The sequence below is a fragment of the Haemaphysalis longicornis genome, unplaced genomic scaffold, assembly GCF_048455015.1.
Source record: "Haemaphysalis longicornis isolate Haplotype H1 unplaced genomic scaffold, Haemaphysalis longicornis Haplotype H1 scaffold_431, whole genome shotgun sequence".
Lineage (NCBI taxonomy): Eukaryota > Metazoa > Arthropoda > Arachnida > Ixodida > Ixodidae > Haemaphysalis > Haemaphysalis longicornis.
Window position 1 is genome coordinate 49867 of NW_027526373.1, and position 15103 is coordinate 64969.

General features: G+C 43.2%; 1 protein-coding gene across 1 annotated transcript in view; it reads right to left on the reverse strand.

Annotated features, from left to right (window-relative positions):
- Positions 1–1718: 1718 nt before the first annotated feature.
- The window catches only part of LOC144137674 (uncharacterized), a 37030-nt gene continuing 23645 nt past the window's right edge, over positions 1719–15103 (reverse strand). The window contains exons 8-11 of the mRNA XM_077669609.1: positions 12820–12867; positions 12666–12704; positions 10151–10289; positions 1719–1897 (exon numbers count right to left, since the gene is read on the reverse strand). Of these exons, the coding sequence (XP_077525735.1) occupies positions 1848–1897; positions 10151–10289; positions 12666–12704; positions 12820–12867 (276 nt within the window). The 3' untranslated portion in view covers positions 1719–1847. The remainder of the gene's footprint in view (positions 1898–10150; positions 10290–12665; positions 12705–12819; positions 12868–15103) is intronic.

Consider the following 15103-nt stretch of genomic DNA (forward strand, 5'->3'; position numbering starts at 1 on the left):
GTTTATCTTTTCTAGGCGCTGTTTGCTCAGCTTGAAGTGACGCGCGGGACTGGTTTCGAAGGTACATTAGGGGTGACATCCGGGAGAGCCCATGGAGCCATTGGGCTTAGCAGGTTGTGCACCTGGAAGGGCCGTTGTCTGTTCCATATGAGAAAGCCAGTCCTTGCAGGGTAAGAGTCCTCTTGAAGTCCGCTTGCATTCGAGTTTCCTTCATTATCAGATCTATGGGGGAAGTGTAGCGGCTTGTTCCAGTGCAGTATTTCTTGTATGCCCAGTTAGGTTGGTGGTGGTTTGGAGTGTGGCTCTGTGAAGGGTGTGGAAGAATTTGAGATTAGTCTTGCTGAAGGCATATACGGGGGCACCATAAGCGAGGGCACCGATGGTCACAGCACGAGCCAAAGCAATGCATGAACTTTGTTGTGCGCCGCCGTACTTGTTAGACGGGCGCTTAATACGGTGAAGCATGGTTTCCATTGCTTTTTCAATTTGGTTAGCCAGATCTTTCGACTGTTTTGACTGCCCAGCGGGATGTTAAGCAGCTTTATGCGGCCACAAGTGGCACGGATAGTGCTATTTGCGATGTGGAGGGTGGTTGGTTACGTAGCAGGTGAAGCCTTGGTTCCGTGAACAAGAAAGAGATCAGTTTTTTCAGGTGCCATCTCCCGGGTTGAGGTGGATGGTTCTCAAGGCTTGCGACAGCCGCCTGAAGTTCAGTAATCTCACTGTCCGTGTTTTTGAAGTCATTACCTTCTGTCCGTATCGTAATATCATCCGCGTAGATGGAGAAACGGGCTGATGTGTCTTGCTCGAATTGACGAGCCATACAGATTAAAGAGGGCTGCTCCAAATATAGACTCTTGAGGAACTCCTCTGTCCAGAAAGTAAGTACGCGGCGACTAGCCGGAATTGGAACCGTTAGGTTTTGCGTGTATACTCTGGAGAACGTGGCGCACCGAGTCTTGAGTATTTTGGCTTGGATACGCTTGGGCTAATTCCTCTAGAATGGCGGTTTAACTGACTATGTCGAAGGCACACGTTGTGTAGTTATGATTCCTCCTCTGCCAAAACGTCTGCTGTGCGTTCAATGTTCCCGAGCCAGATATCACGATAACAAAACCTGCAAAACTTCCTTTTTATTGTGTAAAGAGGTCACCAGATTGACCTTTTCGCTTTAGTGTAAAAAGTAATGACGGAACTGTACGCCAGCCCGCATTCATTCCTTTATTTTTAATGTAATTAAACCATTGGTGCTACGCACCAAGGGAATTGATGCCTATTTATTAGGACTCTTTCTAGCATAGTTTAATGCGTACTTTTATTGAAATCCTGCGTTTTTAATGAATGTATATTCTTAGGTGTACGCTCTTAGTAAGGCTGACAAGTAGTGATGATTCGATATATTTCTCACAGTAGTAATGGCCAGAGAGATTTCATGTAATAAAAAATAGGGTTACTATTCATATTCATGCTGAGCTTTGGGTGGTCCTGGAGACATAAATCGCTTTCACTAATTATTTGGTAAGAGAGAAAGTTATATCACTGTATGCCTGTGTTTGTCCCATTTCTAGTCAAATGAACTTTGAAAATAGTTGAAAACCAGTTTTTGCACCAGTTCTGTAATTATCGAGATCACCTTCGTAAATTGTGTGTAACAAGAGATCAATACGCATTCCCCTGCTTTGACTAGAAAAAATTTCAACTCTAACATTCAGTGACGATTGAATAGAACACGAAGTTTATTTCCTGTAGCACACCTTGCAACTCTAATAAAAGATGAATTTGTAGGTGGCAATGATGAGTCCTTCTTCTGAAACGTTCTTGTAATGGTAGTTCCAAATAGCATGATGCTAACAGGCAGGAACTGAAGGGGTAGTGACGGGGGGTTTGGGAGGTTCGCCTGCAACGAAATGATGATGTAAATTTATGCATTCAACCGTAGCATCTAATATTACATTCATCAATAATTAAACAATTCAAAGCACACTTTTACGTTGTATTACCCCGCATCGGCATGCACCTCAGCACATTTTTCAATAATAAATTGCCTAAATATAAGGCTCTTCATTGTGCTCACATTCCATGCCAAATAAATTGTTCGAAAATCGGGGACATCGGTCGCTTAACAAAAAAATTTCTGGGACACTTAGTTCAGCTTATGGGCTTCGAGAGCGCAAGTCTGGCCATACTTATTCAACTTTTTACTCCTAAATCGTAATTTTTTCTCGTTCTTCGCTTTTACTTCTTCGTCTTTTGGCACGAATCACTGTGACCGGCTACGGTTCTGATGCAAATTGTTCGCATCTTTTGTCTCGCCTTAGGTTCTTTGTGTTTCAGCTTGAGATACGTTACCAAGTAGCTGGTTCCGATTCCACGATTCGCAGGTGTCTTCTATATCGAAAGCCATAAGTGCCCCAATCTCCGAAAAATCGTCGTTGTTGTAGATGACCAGTAAATAATGAGACTGTTGGAGTGATGAGTAAATGAAAAAAATACACGTAGGCGATACTAAAGGATTTGCACTCGGGTCTGCACAGAAGCACTACAGTGCTCTTCAAACTGTGCTTTCTCCGCACAATGCCACCATAGAACAAAACTTTTGCCTCCTTATTCGTCGCACATGCGTACTTAGGAAGAACACCCTGATATTGAAAAACTTGAGGGGCATGTGCCTGACTCACAAAATTCACTAAATAAGAATTGTAAACGTAAATCTGTAGGGTAATGCGTGCCGCGGGACCACCAAATGGGATGGTACGTGAGTCAAACAGGTGCACACCAGCCGTCCAGAGCCCTGTACCTAGGGAGACTGTGGCGTGTACTAGTCTGCTTGCTGAGCTGATTCCGGAAGTGAGAAGAATAAATAAAAGCAAAGAAATATGTAAACACTTTGTAGCAGAAAGGGAGGCAGTTGGACTGAATTGCGCGAAAGACAAAGAAACGACAGCGTAGGAAGCTAAGAAAACAGTGCAAATGCGATGTTGCAGCAAATACTTCGTCAATAACTCTCGCGAGGATCTCGCCTTCAAAACAATAATCAGAGTTATGTGCGCCAATAAAATCTCAACGCGATAACGTTATTAGGCTAATTTACCGATTTATCTATGGGCACTAGACGTCCGATATCACGAGTGCTCATAAAACACCTGCGCGAGCGTGTCATCACTGCCAACTTGAAGCTACTACTGCTGCACCGAGTTCGAGGGCTCCCATGAATATAGGCTACGCCGTTGCGATAACTTCAGTGTAGAAAGTAGCAAAACTATAGGGTCGAGATGCACGAATTAATAGGTGATTTTAACAGGAGCTTCGCCTGTACAGGGAGCTTTGTTTTGTACCCTGTGGGCAATCCAATGGTCGGCATATAGGGTCGCTTGCCGGTCCCGCAATATTTCGCCATCCTATCAAAACACAGCTGCTACGTCAACTGATTCCAGAGCCACTCCTATGGGATAGCGATGGAACGCAGAAGCCACCATCTTTTATTCACTCAATACGTGCCCGAAGCCACTTCCGCTCTATGTATGGATCCCTCATTTCCGTGTGGTCAAATGTCCTAATGTCTCTCTATATATACGCCCTAAAAATTAAGGGTCCCCAACTGAAAAAAAGTTCACCATATTCCCCTAGGGGAACCCTGAGTACGCGCTGAAATAATAAATATTTTATAACATTGACTCCACGAAAAGATTAATTGGTATCGATTCCTCAACAAGGACTGGCAATGGAAAATGTATTCTTGTGTTTCATTTCTTGCATGCACTTTTATCAGACGCGATAAAATATAGGCAAGAAAACGTAGAAGGCTGCAAGCTAGCGCGGTGAAAAAACATTTGGTACTTTATTACCCCAAGCTGAAGCAGGCGGTAAAAAGGAAAAAAATGATGCAGTTTTCCAAGACGCGGATGAAAACAACGCAAGTATTCAGGAAGGAACTATATGAATATTGAACTCTGAAGTTATTACCATGAGGACTTTCACTGTAAATTTGTTCAGTTTTCTCTGCATCATCACCATCATCATCATAATCATAATCAACCTACTCAGGTCCACTGAAGAACGAAGGAATCTCCCATTGACCTGCGACCGCTCCAGTCCCGCGCAGCTCGAGTCCACAGTTTATTCCCGAACTTCCGTATTTCACCCTTACATCGGGTTACTTCCCCTTCTATACCCATCTCTTTACATACATTCGGTTAGCCTAATGGTCGAATGGTTGTCAGTTCGTCCCACTACATAGCCAGTCAAAGTACATTTCTTTTTTTATTAGAACTATGATTTCGTCAGTTCTAGTTTATTTTCTGGTCGAGGTAGCCCGCTTTTTGTCCCTGAGTGTTATACCTAATAATATTCGTTCCATCGCCCGTTGACCCGACGCAAGATTGTTTTCTAGTTGTTTAATAAGCCGCCAAGTTTCAGCTCCGTATGTCATCACCAGCAGTATGCACATGTTGTAGAATCATCTTTGGAATGGTAGAGGCAGCTTACTTTTCCTATTTCCGAGTGCTTGCCGAGTGCCCCCTAACCCATACCAGAGTCCTTCAATATAAAGCATTGAAGGACTCTGCCCATACCTATTCTGCGCCTGATTTCACTCTTGGTTGTGGTCAGCACTAACAATCTCTCCGAGGAAGTAGCATTTTTTTGCTTCTTCTAGCGTTTCGTTTTATTAGCTGAAAGGACGTTTTTGTACGCCGATTCCTCATTACTTCAGATTTATTGATATTGATTTTAAGGACCACGGGCGTGGTTTCTGAATGTGGTTTCTCAAGCGTTGTTTTCTGGTGTTCTGCAGTCTCACTCAGCAATAAAAGGTCATCTGCAAACTTTAATTGTCTAAAGTGTTCATCTTTAATCCCTAATCCTATGCTTTCACAGTCAAGCTTTCTAAATACTCCCCTCGAGACAGCTGTGAATATTTTTGAAGCGATGGCATCTCCCTGTATGACTCTCTTTCGGATCAAAAATTTCTCGCTTTGCTTGTGGAGGGTTATTCTGCCCGTACATTTCTTATAGATGTCTTCTAGGGGTCTCTTGAAGGTTCCCTCTCTTTCCTGCCTTTTTAGTGCAGTGCTTATGAACCTGCTGCGGTGAGTTCGGAATCCAGTGAATTTATGTAATCTCTAGAGGCCATGTAAGGTGCTTTAGTGTACCCTGCGGATTTTTTCTATCACTTCTTGGATGGCACGGATAAGATCTATTGTTGAGTAATTTTCCTAAACCCAGCCTCTTCTCTAGGTTCTTGGGAATATATGCTGCCACCTATGCGGCTAACTATAACCGTTGTAAACAGCTTGTAATAATATAAAGAGTACGCGGATAGGTCTGTAATTGTTGGCGTCCTCGAGACCTCCCTCCTTAGAAGTCACAATATTGGCATTTTTCCAGGCTATGGGCACTGCTTCAGTATTGAAGGCTTCCGAAAACCGTACACCAAACGTTTTCAGTACATTATCTCGCCCCTTCTTCCAAAGATATACGGTTATGCTGTCGTCACTTGCAGCTTCTTCTATTTTCATTCCTATGAGAGCCTTTTTAACGTCCTCTTTAGTCACTAGTGGGACATCCTAAGAGCTTCTACTCTTAGTAGTTTCGCTTGGTCTAAGGTCGCTGGTATTCAGCCTGATGTAGAATTGTTCTGCTACCTTTATTATCTCATCCAAGTAGTGCGTATTGTTTCCCTGCTCATCTTTAAGGGCGTACATCCTGTCTTTGTCGATGGCTAAATTTCTCTTATTTGCTTTCAAGCTTCCCGTTATTTCCTGCCATTCCTCGATCACTGCCATGTTATATGCATGAATGCAGATCGGCTAATTCAACCCTATCCGCTGTGCTTAACAGACTCATGTTTTTACGTTTAACAATTCGTTCGTTTTATGAGATAGTTTTCCAGTTTGTTCCCTACATGTTGCCTCTACTACAGCCTCTTCTGATTCACTGAGGGCTGATGTTAGTTTGTCATTCAGCCTGTCTACAGTGACCTTGCTCGGCCCGTTGAAATGCGAGGATTTGTTTTGACGGGTTTTTTAAGCTTTCGCTGATTCTATGCGGATTTTCTTGGTTTTCACTAGTTTCCTTTTTCTCTCCTGAGATTAGGCTTTAGGTTGCATCTAATCATCCCATGATCGATGCTATAATCTTACTTAGCGCCTCTACGTCTTGGACAATACTTTGGTTGTCACTTAAAGGCCAGCTGGACTCAAATTTTTCTTTGTCCAAATTCGATCCAAATAAGTAGTCTATGCTCTAAAAAATCACCATGGCGAAATCCTAAACTTCGTAAGCACACATCACTCTAGGTACCGTTGTTCAAGTAGCTCCTTGCAGACGACGTTTGCACCTGGCGGAGAGTCACTGAAACAAGTTCCAAGTGTCACGGCCGGGCTATAAATCACAATTTTACCCAATTGGGCACTTCAGGTCAGTACGGTAAAAAAATATTATCGTTCGTTCGGTCTTGCAGCCATGTTCCTAAGCGACGAGGAAGTACAAGAGCTACTCTTTCAAAGTGATGTCGACTTGTCTGATGAAGACGACGATCTGGATGACTTAGACGACAGCAGTGAATGCTGATACAGCAGCACTGATGGTGATGAAAATGAAGATGATGACACACAAGGCAGCCACGAATTTCAGGCCCGTGGACCCATTTGGAAAGTGGCAGAGTAAGTGTTTAGTTTCTGTAATTTGTTTCGATGCTAAGGCCGCTATTCAAAAGAAACTTTTTAATTCAATATTTGACTAACAGGTTTTTTTTTCGTTTTTCACAGCTTCTCTCCCAGGTGCACATTGGACACCACACCACCACAAGTACACTCAAACTCACCTCTGTCTCCGTTTGCCTACTTCACCAAGTACTTTCCCGAAACCTTTTGGAAGCTATGCGCGGAGGAAACAAACCTCTATTCGGTTCAGACGCGTGCCCACAGATCTGTGCGGACGTCCGCATTAGAGATGAAAAAACTGGCTGGAATCCATTTGTAATGGGCCTTCTTGCGCTTCCTCGAGCTAGACTATACTGGTCCCGTATATCTGCTATACCTCTTGTTGTGGAAAACATGACCCGGAACCGATTTTTTGAGTTACGTGGCATGCTGCACTTCGTCGACATCACCCAAACAGCATCACAAACTGAGAACAGGTTGCTCAGAGTGGAGCGTATCGTCGACTCATTTCAAAAGGCATGTCTCGAACTGCCGCGCCCTGAAGTACTATCTGTCGATGAGCAGGTGATTCCATTCAGCGGACATTGTCACGCCCGGCAATACGTACCAAGCAAGCCAAATCCTGTTGGCCTCAAGAACTTTCTCTTGTCAAGTAGTGATGGACTTGTGCTAGATTTATTGATCTACAGAGGCAAAGGAACGGTTCCGGATGCCGACATAAAGGAACTTGGTCTTGGCGGCGCAGTTGTAAAGGGGCTTCTGGAAACAGTGCCAACGGACGAGCCTGTCCATGTGTTTACCAACCGTTTTTTTACGGGAATAAAGTTGGCAGAATTCCTTCTCAGACGAAATGGATATCTTACCCGCACAATTGTGGCAAACCGAACTGGAGGCGCGGCTTCCAAGCTTCTAAACGAAGACAACATGATCCGCGGAGAATCGTGTTCCGTTGTCCGCAGTGATGGAGAAATGTGCGTCACCAAGTGGAAGGATCGAAAATCAGTCATGATTCTTTCGACCGCTTTCGGCATTAACCCTGAAGGAACGTGTAGAAGGTGGCCAAAGGAGCAAAAAGAGGAAGTGGATATACCGCAACCATATTGCGTAAAAGCCTATAACAAGAACATGGGCGGCGTGGACCTTGTGGACAGGTACCTGTCCTATTACAGGACGAAGATCCGTACAAAGAAGCTGACCGTACGGGTGTTTGCCGATTTTCTCGATCTAGCGGTCGCAAACTCCTGGATCGAATACAGGAATGACTGCAAGCTCATGGATGTTGCCGCAAAAGACATGCTGGACCAATTCGAGTTCAAGAACAGGATTGCCGAAACACTTATCCGCACCCACGTTAAAGAAATTCCAGAAGTCGCAGATGAACCAGAGCTTGAAGTTGAAAATGGCGAGAGTGTTGCAGTGCCTAAGCGCACAAAGGTGACGGCGCTACCACCGAACGAGGTGCGCTTGAATATGCATGGGCACTTTCCAGAGCATGTGCCCCTGAAGTCTCAAATGAGGTGCCACAACCAAGGTTGCAGCGGAAAAACCCGCATCAGAAACACAAAATGTGATCTCTTTCTTTGCCTTCTCAACAGAAACTGCTTTGTTGATTCTCACTCGGCTAAGGCCAGATGTACCAAAATGGGTACCACCATTTCCTCCTCCAAAATTACAGTTTTCGGTTCCTGCCCTTCAAAGAAGTGTTTATTACCTCTAAAATGTTCCCAATAAAGAGTTAAAACGAGTTTGCCCTGTCTGTCCTTTTCTCGTGTCTGAAGAGGTTATAATGTAAAAAGAACTATCGTACGGTCTACTTCAGTTCGATTGATAGCAACGCGATGTCGGAATTGCGCCTAAGTCTATTATCCTGAGCAAACGTTAGTGGGAGTTTTTTTGTGGAACTAATAGTGCGAAATGCGACGCTACCAGGCGCATTTGAAGGCGGCTCGGAGCGGCCACAGGGTCTAGCGCGGCGGCTTCTGTTCCACCACGCACGTCGCGTCCGGCCGCCGGTAATGGCCGCCATTTCTATTGAGTTTCGGTTCCCAAAACGCCCATGTCGTGAGCCGTTTGCGTAGCTCGCGTTCATGCCTGAAACGTAGTGTTTTGCATTTTTCATTCTTTTTATGTGTACTATTAGGCGACAATATTTTTACTTTGCCGAAAATTTAACTGCAGTTGGCTTTGACATAAAGCTACTTTTTTCTTTGGTTCCACTATTGGGACTTCTCCATGTCCATTTCCTAATCCTTTCTTTGCAGAAGAAAGTTGTCATCAACATCGGGTTTTTCTCTCTGGAAATCTCCCCATTGTTCTCCTCGACTGTTGCGATCGTCTATTCCGAAGTTCCTCCTTTCTTCCATTTCCTGCTTGCCGAACTTTGTGTCAAAGTGTCCCATCGTAATAGTACACTGCGTTGTTGCATAATTCATTGCTGATTCGACGTCCTCGTTGAAGCTCTCTACGGCTTTATCGTCATAACTAGGTGTTGCCGGATAGGACTGTGCTATCGTTAATTTGTACCACTTGTTCAGCTTGATCACAACAGCCGTGGCGCCCTTGCTAATACCGAAATACTGTTCCACATTTCCTGCTATTTCTCTGTAGAATAAAACTCCCACCCTGTGTAGCTTTCGTCACTGTATAAGGTGCATGCGTTGAACGTTGCCAGGGTTAATTTCCAAAGGCTGCCTTTCCGGACCGAGAGATCCTTATTACCCTGTCTGTGTCACTTCTGTAACTGCCGCCGTAGACAGCTAGGGACTCTGCAGCTGCTGGGGACTTCGGGCAGATAGTTGAGTTGGTTGGTCGGGACAGGTGGCAGGCAACTACAACACCAGGGTGGCCAGGTCCTTGTCTGGTGAGGCAGTGCTGTTTCTGTCCCTAAGACCCTTCCTAGCGTTGGTGAACCTTTCTAGTGTAGCCTGTTAGGTATCCGGGATGATGGTTACTTCCGGAGCAGGCAGCACTCCATAACTGCATGGGTTAGGTATACAAAGCCTGACAAGAAGAGTGACAGAGCGAGAGACGTTTTCTGCCTACGACATTGGCGGCCACGGCTATAGTCATCTTGAGCCAGGGTTTGTCGGTTTTGGTTTTTCTAAGCTCGGTTCTGAAGAAATAATCTCACACGCTGGCTTACTGATGAGTATAACTGATGTCGGGCCATTGGAATGGTAAGTCACTGCGATGCTCAACTGTGAGGCTTAAAGAATAGCTTGCCAAAACGGCGGCTAAATTTGTTTTATAAACTTTCTTCGCTTTTTAATACTATTCTGAGCCCGAAAACTGTTTATCGCGCACTCCCCCAACAACGGTAACGTTGTCCCTGTGCCCTCTTGCCGTCCCTCGTTTATGTTTTGCGCTTCGAATGATCATGCAATGGAATACCAACTTGCCCAGAAATCCACCTTAACGGTAACGTTACATGGCGCACTTCCTATGCATAGCAGTGGGAAATGAGAAACATGTATGGTGGCGTAACTTACATCGAAGCAATTTCTCCAAAAATATAATATCCTCCAAAATGGGGGACACCGTTTTCTTCTGGAGAGTGCTTAGAGCGGAGCAGGCAACTGTCTTCCACAGTGCGAGATCTCTGTAGGCCGGTTCTTTTTGGATGAAGCACTACATAGCAATAAAAAGAAAGAAATTCACATTCTTTTATTTTATGTGTTTCATTGCGACAAAATCAAAGCAAAACGATCAAACATGAAGTAAATGCGAAGATAGCCTGTACATCTTCAAAGTGGAAGCGCTCACAAAACAGGGACGAAAGTAGAAAAAATAGACGACACGGCGCTGTTTTGTGAGCGCTTCCACGGTCAAGATGAACAGGTACGAACTAGCCCAATTGTACGTTCTACTATAGCCTGTACGCCGTCAATATATTATTTAGCGGCGTCTTTTTCTTTGTACGTATGTTATGCACGAATTCAAGCTTTGCGGCCATTAGTGCATAAAAAACCTTTCTAGAATAAAACCACACATTTGGGGACCTTCGAGAGCTGTGTCATGTTCCAATTTTTGGTCTTTGCTCGGTTCCCGGCCCATTGAATGGTCAATTGCGTCCGTCTCCAAATCTACACTTATTAGAATAGCTATTCTCTCCCACTACAACCGAACAACTTAAAACCTAAAATTCGCTTCTACATGCGTTTACCAGTGCTCGCTGAGTATGCCTTTCTCGAAAGCGTACTGCATTATCACAGCAAAAAACCAAAAGAGGGCTGCAATAATTGAGACCTTACTGGTTGCGTTAATGCTTCGAATGCTGCCTTCATTGAGAGGTAGTTAACTCCGGTCGAGGGTAACAAAAAGAGCGGCTAATTTAAACGAATTGTCGTTATGACACGTTGGAACAAATATTGTTATATTAATGGGCAACACTTTAAAAAGGGAGAATCTGAAAAATAGAAACATTGCCATTGTTCAGAAACTGTAATTAGAGCCGAAGACCTCACTATTTCTGGACGATGCTCAGAGAGAATTTCCGCTCATGAAAGCATGATGTTCATATTCCGCAGTGTCAAAGCGCAGACAACGTTTCAGAGTCACGTGGCCGTTGCACTCCCGAGCGCGCTTTGTTGCTAAAAAGGATGGGTGAAGCTAAACCACAAGGTCGACTTAGACTGTAGGCGAATACATTCTCGTCACGTGTATTGATAAATGTTTTCTGGCATTGCGTTACTTATGGCTGGTACTAAGGGATGCTTGAGGTTAATACCAAGTGGATATTTTATTTCGTTTTTTTATGGAGTCTCTCAAGTTCACATAACTAATACATAAGATAATGTTGACTTGAAAATGTGAACTCCAGTTTTCTGGCTGGAGTTATTCAATGGGTCTACGCCGAACACAATGCGCGTCATTTTACAAAAGCCGAATGTGCTCGTAGGGAATATAAAGCGCTCTTAAATTGTTTTACCACTTCACACCAAGGTTACTGCTTTTCAGACGCCTACTAGAAGAATGGATAGAAAGTGCACCTTTACTTCAATAGAACTCCTGCACATGAGCGAAATAGTTTCAAAGTAAAAAAAAACCACATTCCCGGGATGGCTGAATCAGGTAAAACAATTTTCCTCACGCATATCCTTGGGATATAGTGCCAAGACGAAAGCCTACACATGCCTCTTGAAGACCACAAAATTTTGTGCAGTGCCAGGTTCATGGTATTCAAACGCAAGATTTCAGTGCGATGGATGGCGTTCTGTCAGAAAAGCTAGTTCAGTTCCCTGTAGACCGGTTGGCTTACCGGAAATCTCTGATACGATCACTGGACACACGGCGAATACGTGAAACCAACCTTTTATTCCGTGGAAACGGTGACTTGAAAATCGCGAAAAAGGAAAAGTTCTAGATGAGACAACGCAGGCATCGGTCACAATAAAAGAGAACAGTACTTTACATGTATTTGATAAAGCACGTATCGGTATACGTTTCGATGATTCGTAGATGCGTTTACATAGTGCCAAAAAATGGTCGCACGGGTTCGTTCTACGCTCGAGATTTGGGTCTTCGAAGGTTAGACGATCGGTTGGACGCAGTTGGAGTTCATGTGCAACGCTCTTTTAGCTTTCTCACTTTTCTCAATTTTCTTTAGGAAATTTTTTGCAGTATTTACTTTGCAATATTCAATACTCCATTCTTTCTCGTTACTGCCGGCGCACAACGCAGCGGGCTTTGCTATTGTAAAAGGAAGACCTTAACGTAATGATTTCTGAGCATTCTAAATACGTTTCCTTATTCAAAGCTTGAACTGAGGCGAAGGTGAGCCAAGTTTAGAACGTAGTTTTTTAAACATGGTGGCGGTGAATGGGAGCGCCATTATGCAGTAGTTGTCAGTCGAGCTATTAAAGCAAAACACTTTGCGGCATGTACTGTTTAGTCCTCAAACACTGAAATACACGACACTGTGTGCCGAGTTTAGCGAAATGTCACGAATTGATGTCCATTGAATTTAGTAAATAAAGGAAAGAAACTCTGTGATCCATTACTCACCAATGCTACATGAACCAATAAACCAAGGTTTCGTAAACCCTATTGAGAAAAAAGAAAAATCCGAAAAAAGTAAGGCATTGTGTTTGACCTTACAGCCTGACGTTGGCTAAATCGGTCTTTGCGCTGTAATATTATTATGCCTTTTATTACTTACATCAACATCACTCCATTTTCTGCATATCTGGTCAAGTTCATTGGTGCACTGAAAGAAGAAAGGCGGTAAGAAAGCGTGGTCACCCGAATGCGTTTATTTTGTAATAAAAGATTGTTGTGGAACAAAATATATTATCTTGTTGTTATAAACTCACTGATGTAAATTCAATCCGACACTATTTTGCGGCCGTTTTATTCTACCCAGAATAACTAAGTGTAGTTTAACACTAACAAGTAAACATTATTGCACGTTGACAAATATTTTGCGTGGGCGCCATTTTTTTTCTTTTATTCACAGTTGTTTGTCATATTTCAAACACATAAAAAGACCACTTTGTAGAACTGTGGCTGCGGACGCATCCGAGATGTCTCTGAATTGATATGAAAGCATCGCAAAATGGTAATTTACGCTTTAATACTCTTTCTGTCCTTAAACGTTTCGTTCCAAAGTAAAGCTTTTATGTCAAGTGTATGAGGGTGAAAGAAATGTGTGAAACTTTTGAGCTGATGGTTTGGTTGGTGATACTTAGTACGGGATATTCCAGTCAGGAATTCTGTTGGTAGCAAAAACGAAACCACCCGTGTGTCGAGATTCCAAGGTATGTTAGATATTTCTAGGCAGGCAAAATTATTCCGCAGCCGCTCATGACGGCGCGCCCTAGATATCGAATAAAGTTTCCGGGCATATAGCAGTACTTTAACCTGAAGCAATCTTGACGTGAACTACAAGTTATGTTCAGATTAGTACTTTATATAAATCATTATGAATTTTGTGAAGAACTCTACTTCCCACTGAGTGGAACTTCTGTAGGCACAAAAATACAAAAATACGCCGTAATTACGCGAGTATCGTTATGAGGTTCTCTGTGATCGAATTTTGGCTGCCACTCTCTCAAATTATTTTACTACGAGCGTTTCATCCACATCTTAGTTTGGTAGAATAAACAATAAGAGCTTTATGCTCATTGGTGATTTTAATGTTTAAGCCATCTATTACCTTTTTGCACCATTTCTCAGAATAGAGTATAAAATATTCGGACTTTACAACGTCATTGGTTGACAAAAATTGTCGACAAAGCTTTTAGAAAGCCCACTGGCAGGCATCAATGTAAACACTTTCAAAGCCACCATGTTAAACACAATAAAACGAGTAAACTATATAGCAAAGTCCTTTGTCTTAGAGGCAGATCTGGGCAATGCGATTTCGTGGCTAGCCGCCGCAAACTCCGGGAATACCAAAACAAATAATTGACAATTTCCTACAGAGTGAAGATCCCCTATGCCGTAGTGTGATATTGCAGCCGTACAATAAAGCAGCACCATATTGGTAATCTAATGTTTTATCTTAGCAAATTTTCCTCCGCGCCATAAGTCAGAGCTGTTATAGAGAAGCACCACGACATTCTACTCTAGTCCCGCGGCTTAGAAGCATTTTAAAGAACCACCGCGTGTAGTCTATCACCGCTCCAAAACCCTACAGGACATGCTAACATTTTCCGAGACACAACAGCTATCATTAGGCTTGTTACAAAATTTGCGCCTCCATGACTACGTCACTACAAGAAAAAGCGGAGTTTCTGACTTTTCCTTAAAAATCAACAGCGTTTTTAATGTCAACAGGTCAGATGTCGTATCCTTTTCTCAATGTTCAATCTGCATTCTCCAGTAGATTGGCCAAGCACTAAAGTCTTTGAGGATCAGCTTTAATAACCACAGGGTGCACGTATGTATGTCGCCCTATCTTGCTTTTTCTGAGCATGTAAATTTGTCTGGTCACTGTTTGGGAAATATAACAGCTACTAGACTCGAATCAGGTTTCCCTTCGCATTTATTAAGAGAACTACGTTACTATATTTTGAATAATAAATTCAGCACTCTCAAACGTGGTAATGAAGAACGTGTAGAAATGTAGACCTGTTTATTGCCATGACAAGCAGACCTCATTGTCTTATATTTTTTAATTCTAGAAGCGTAGCAACCAATTATTAGTTTTTGTTAGTGCCTTTCATCAAGATGCTTTTCTTTGTGTTTCATGGGAGCAGGATGTCGTCGCCCGTGTCGGATGTATTTCAGGCAAGGCATTCTATGGCTCACTGATGGCGGCGATGCCCGAGCAAATCCCACTGCAGGAAAACCGAAGTTAGACAATAGATTTCACAAAAATATGATGATGATAATGGGTTTCTTTTCGTCGGAACGCTTCTTGTCGTCGGAATCGAGCGTGGGTTGCTTTACTGAAGAAGCGGACGTCTATCCTATTGCGCCTTTACCACAAAATGGAAGCA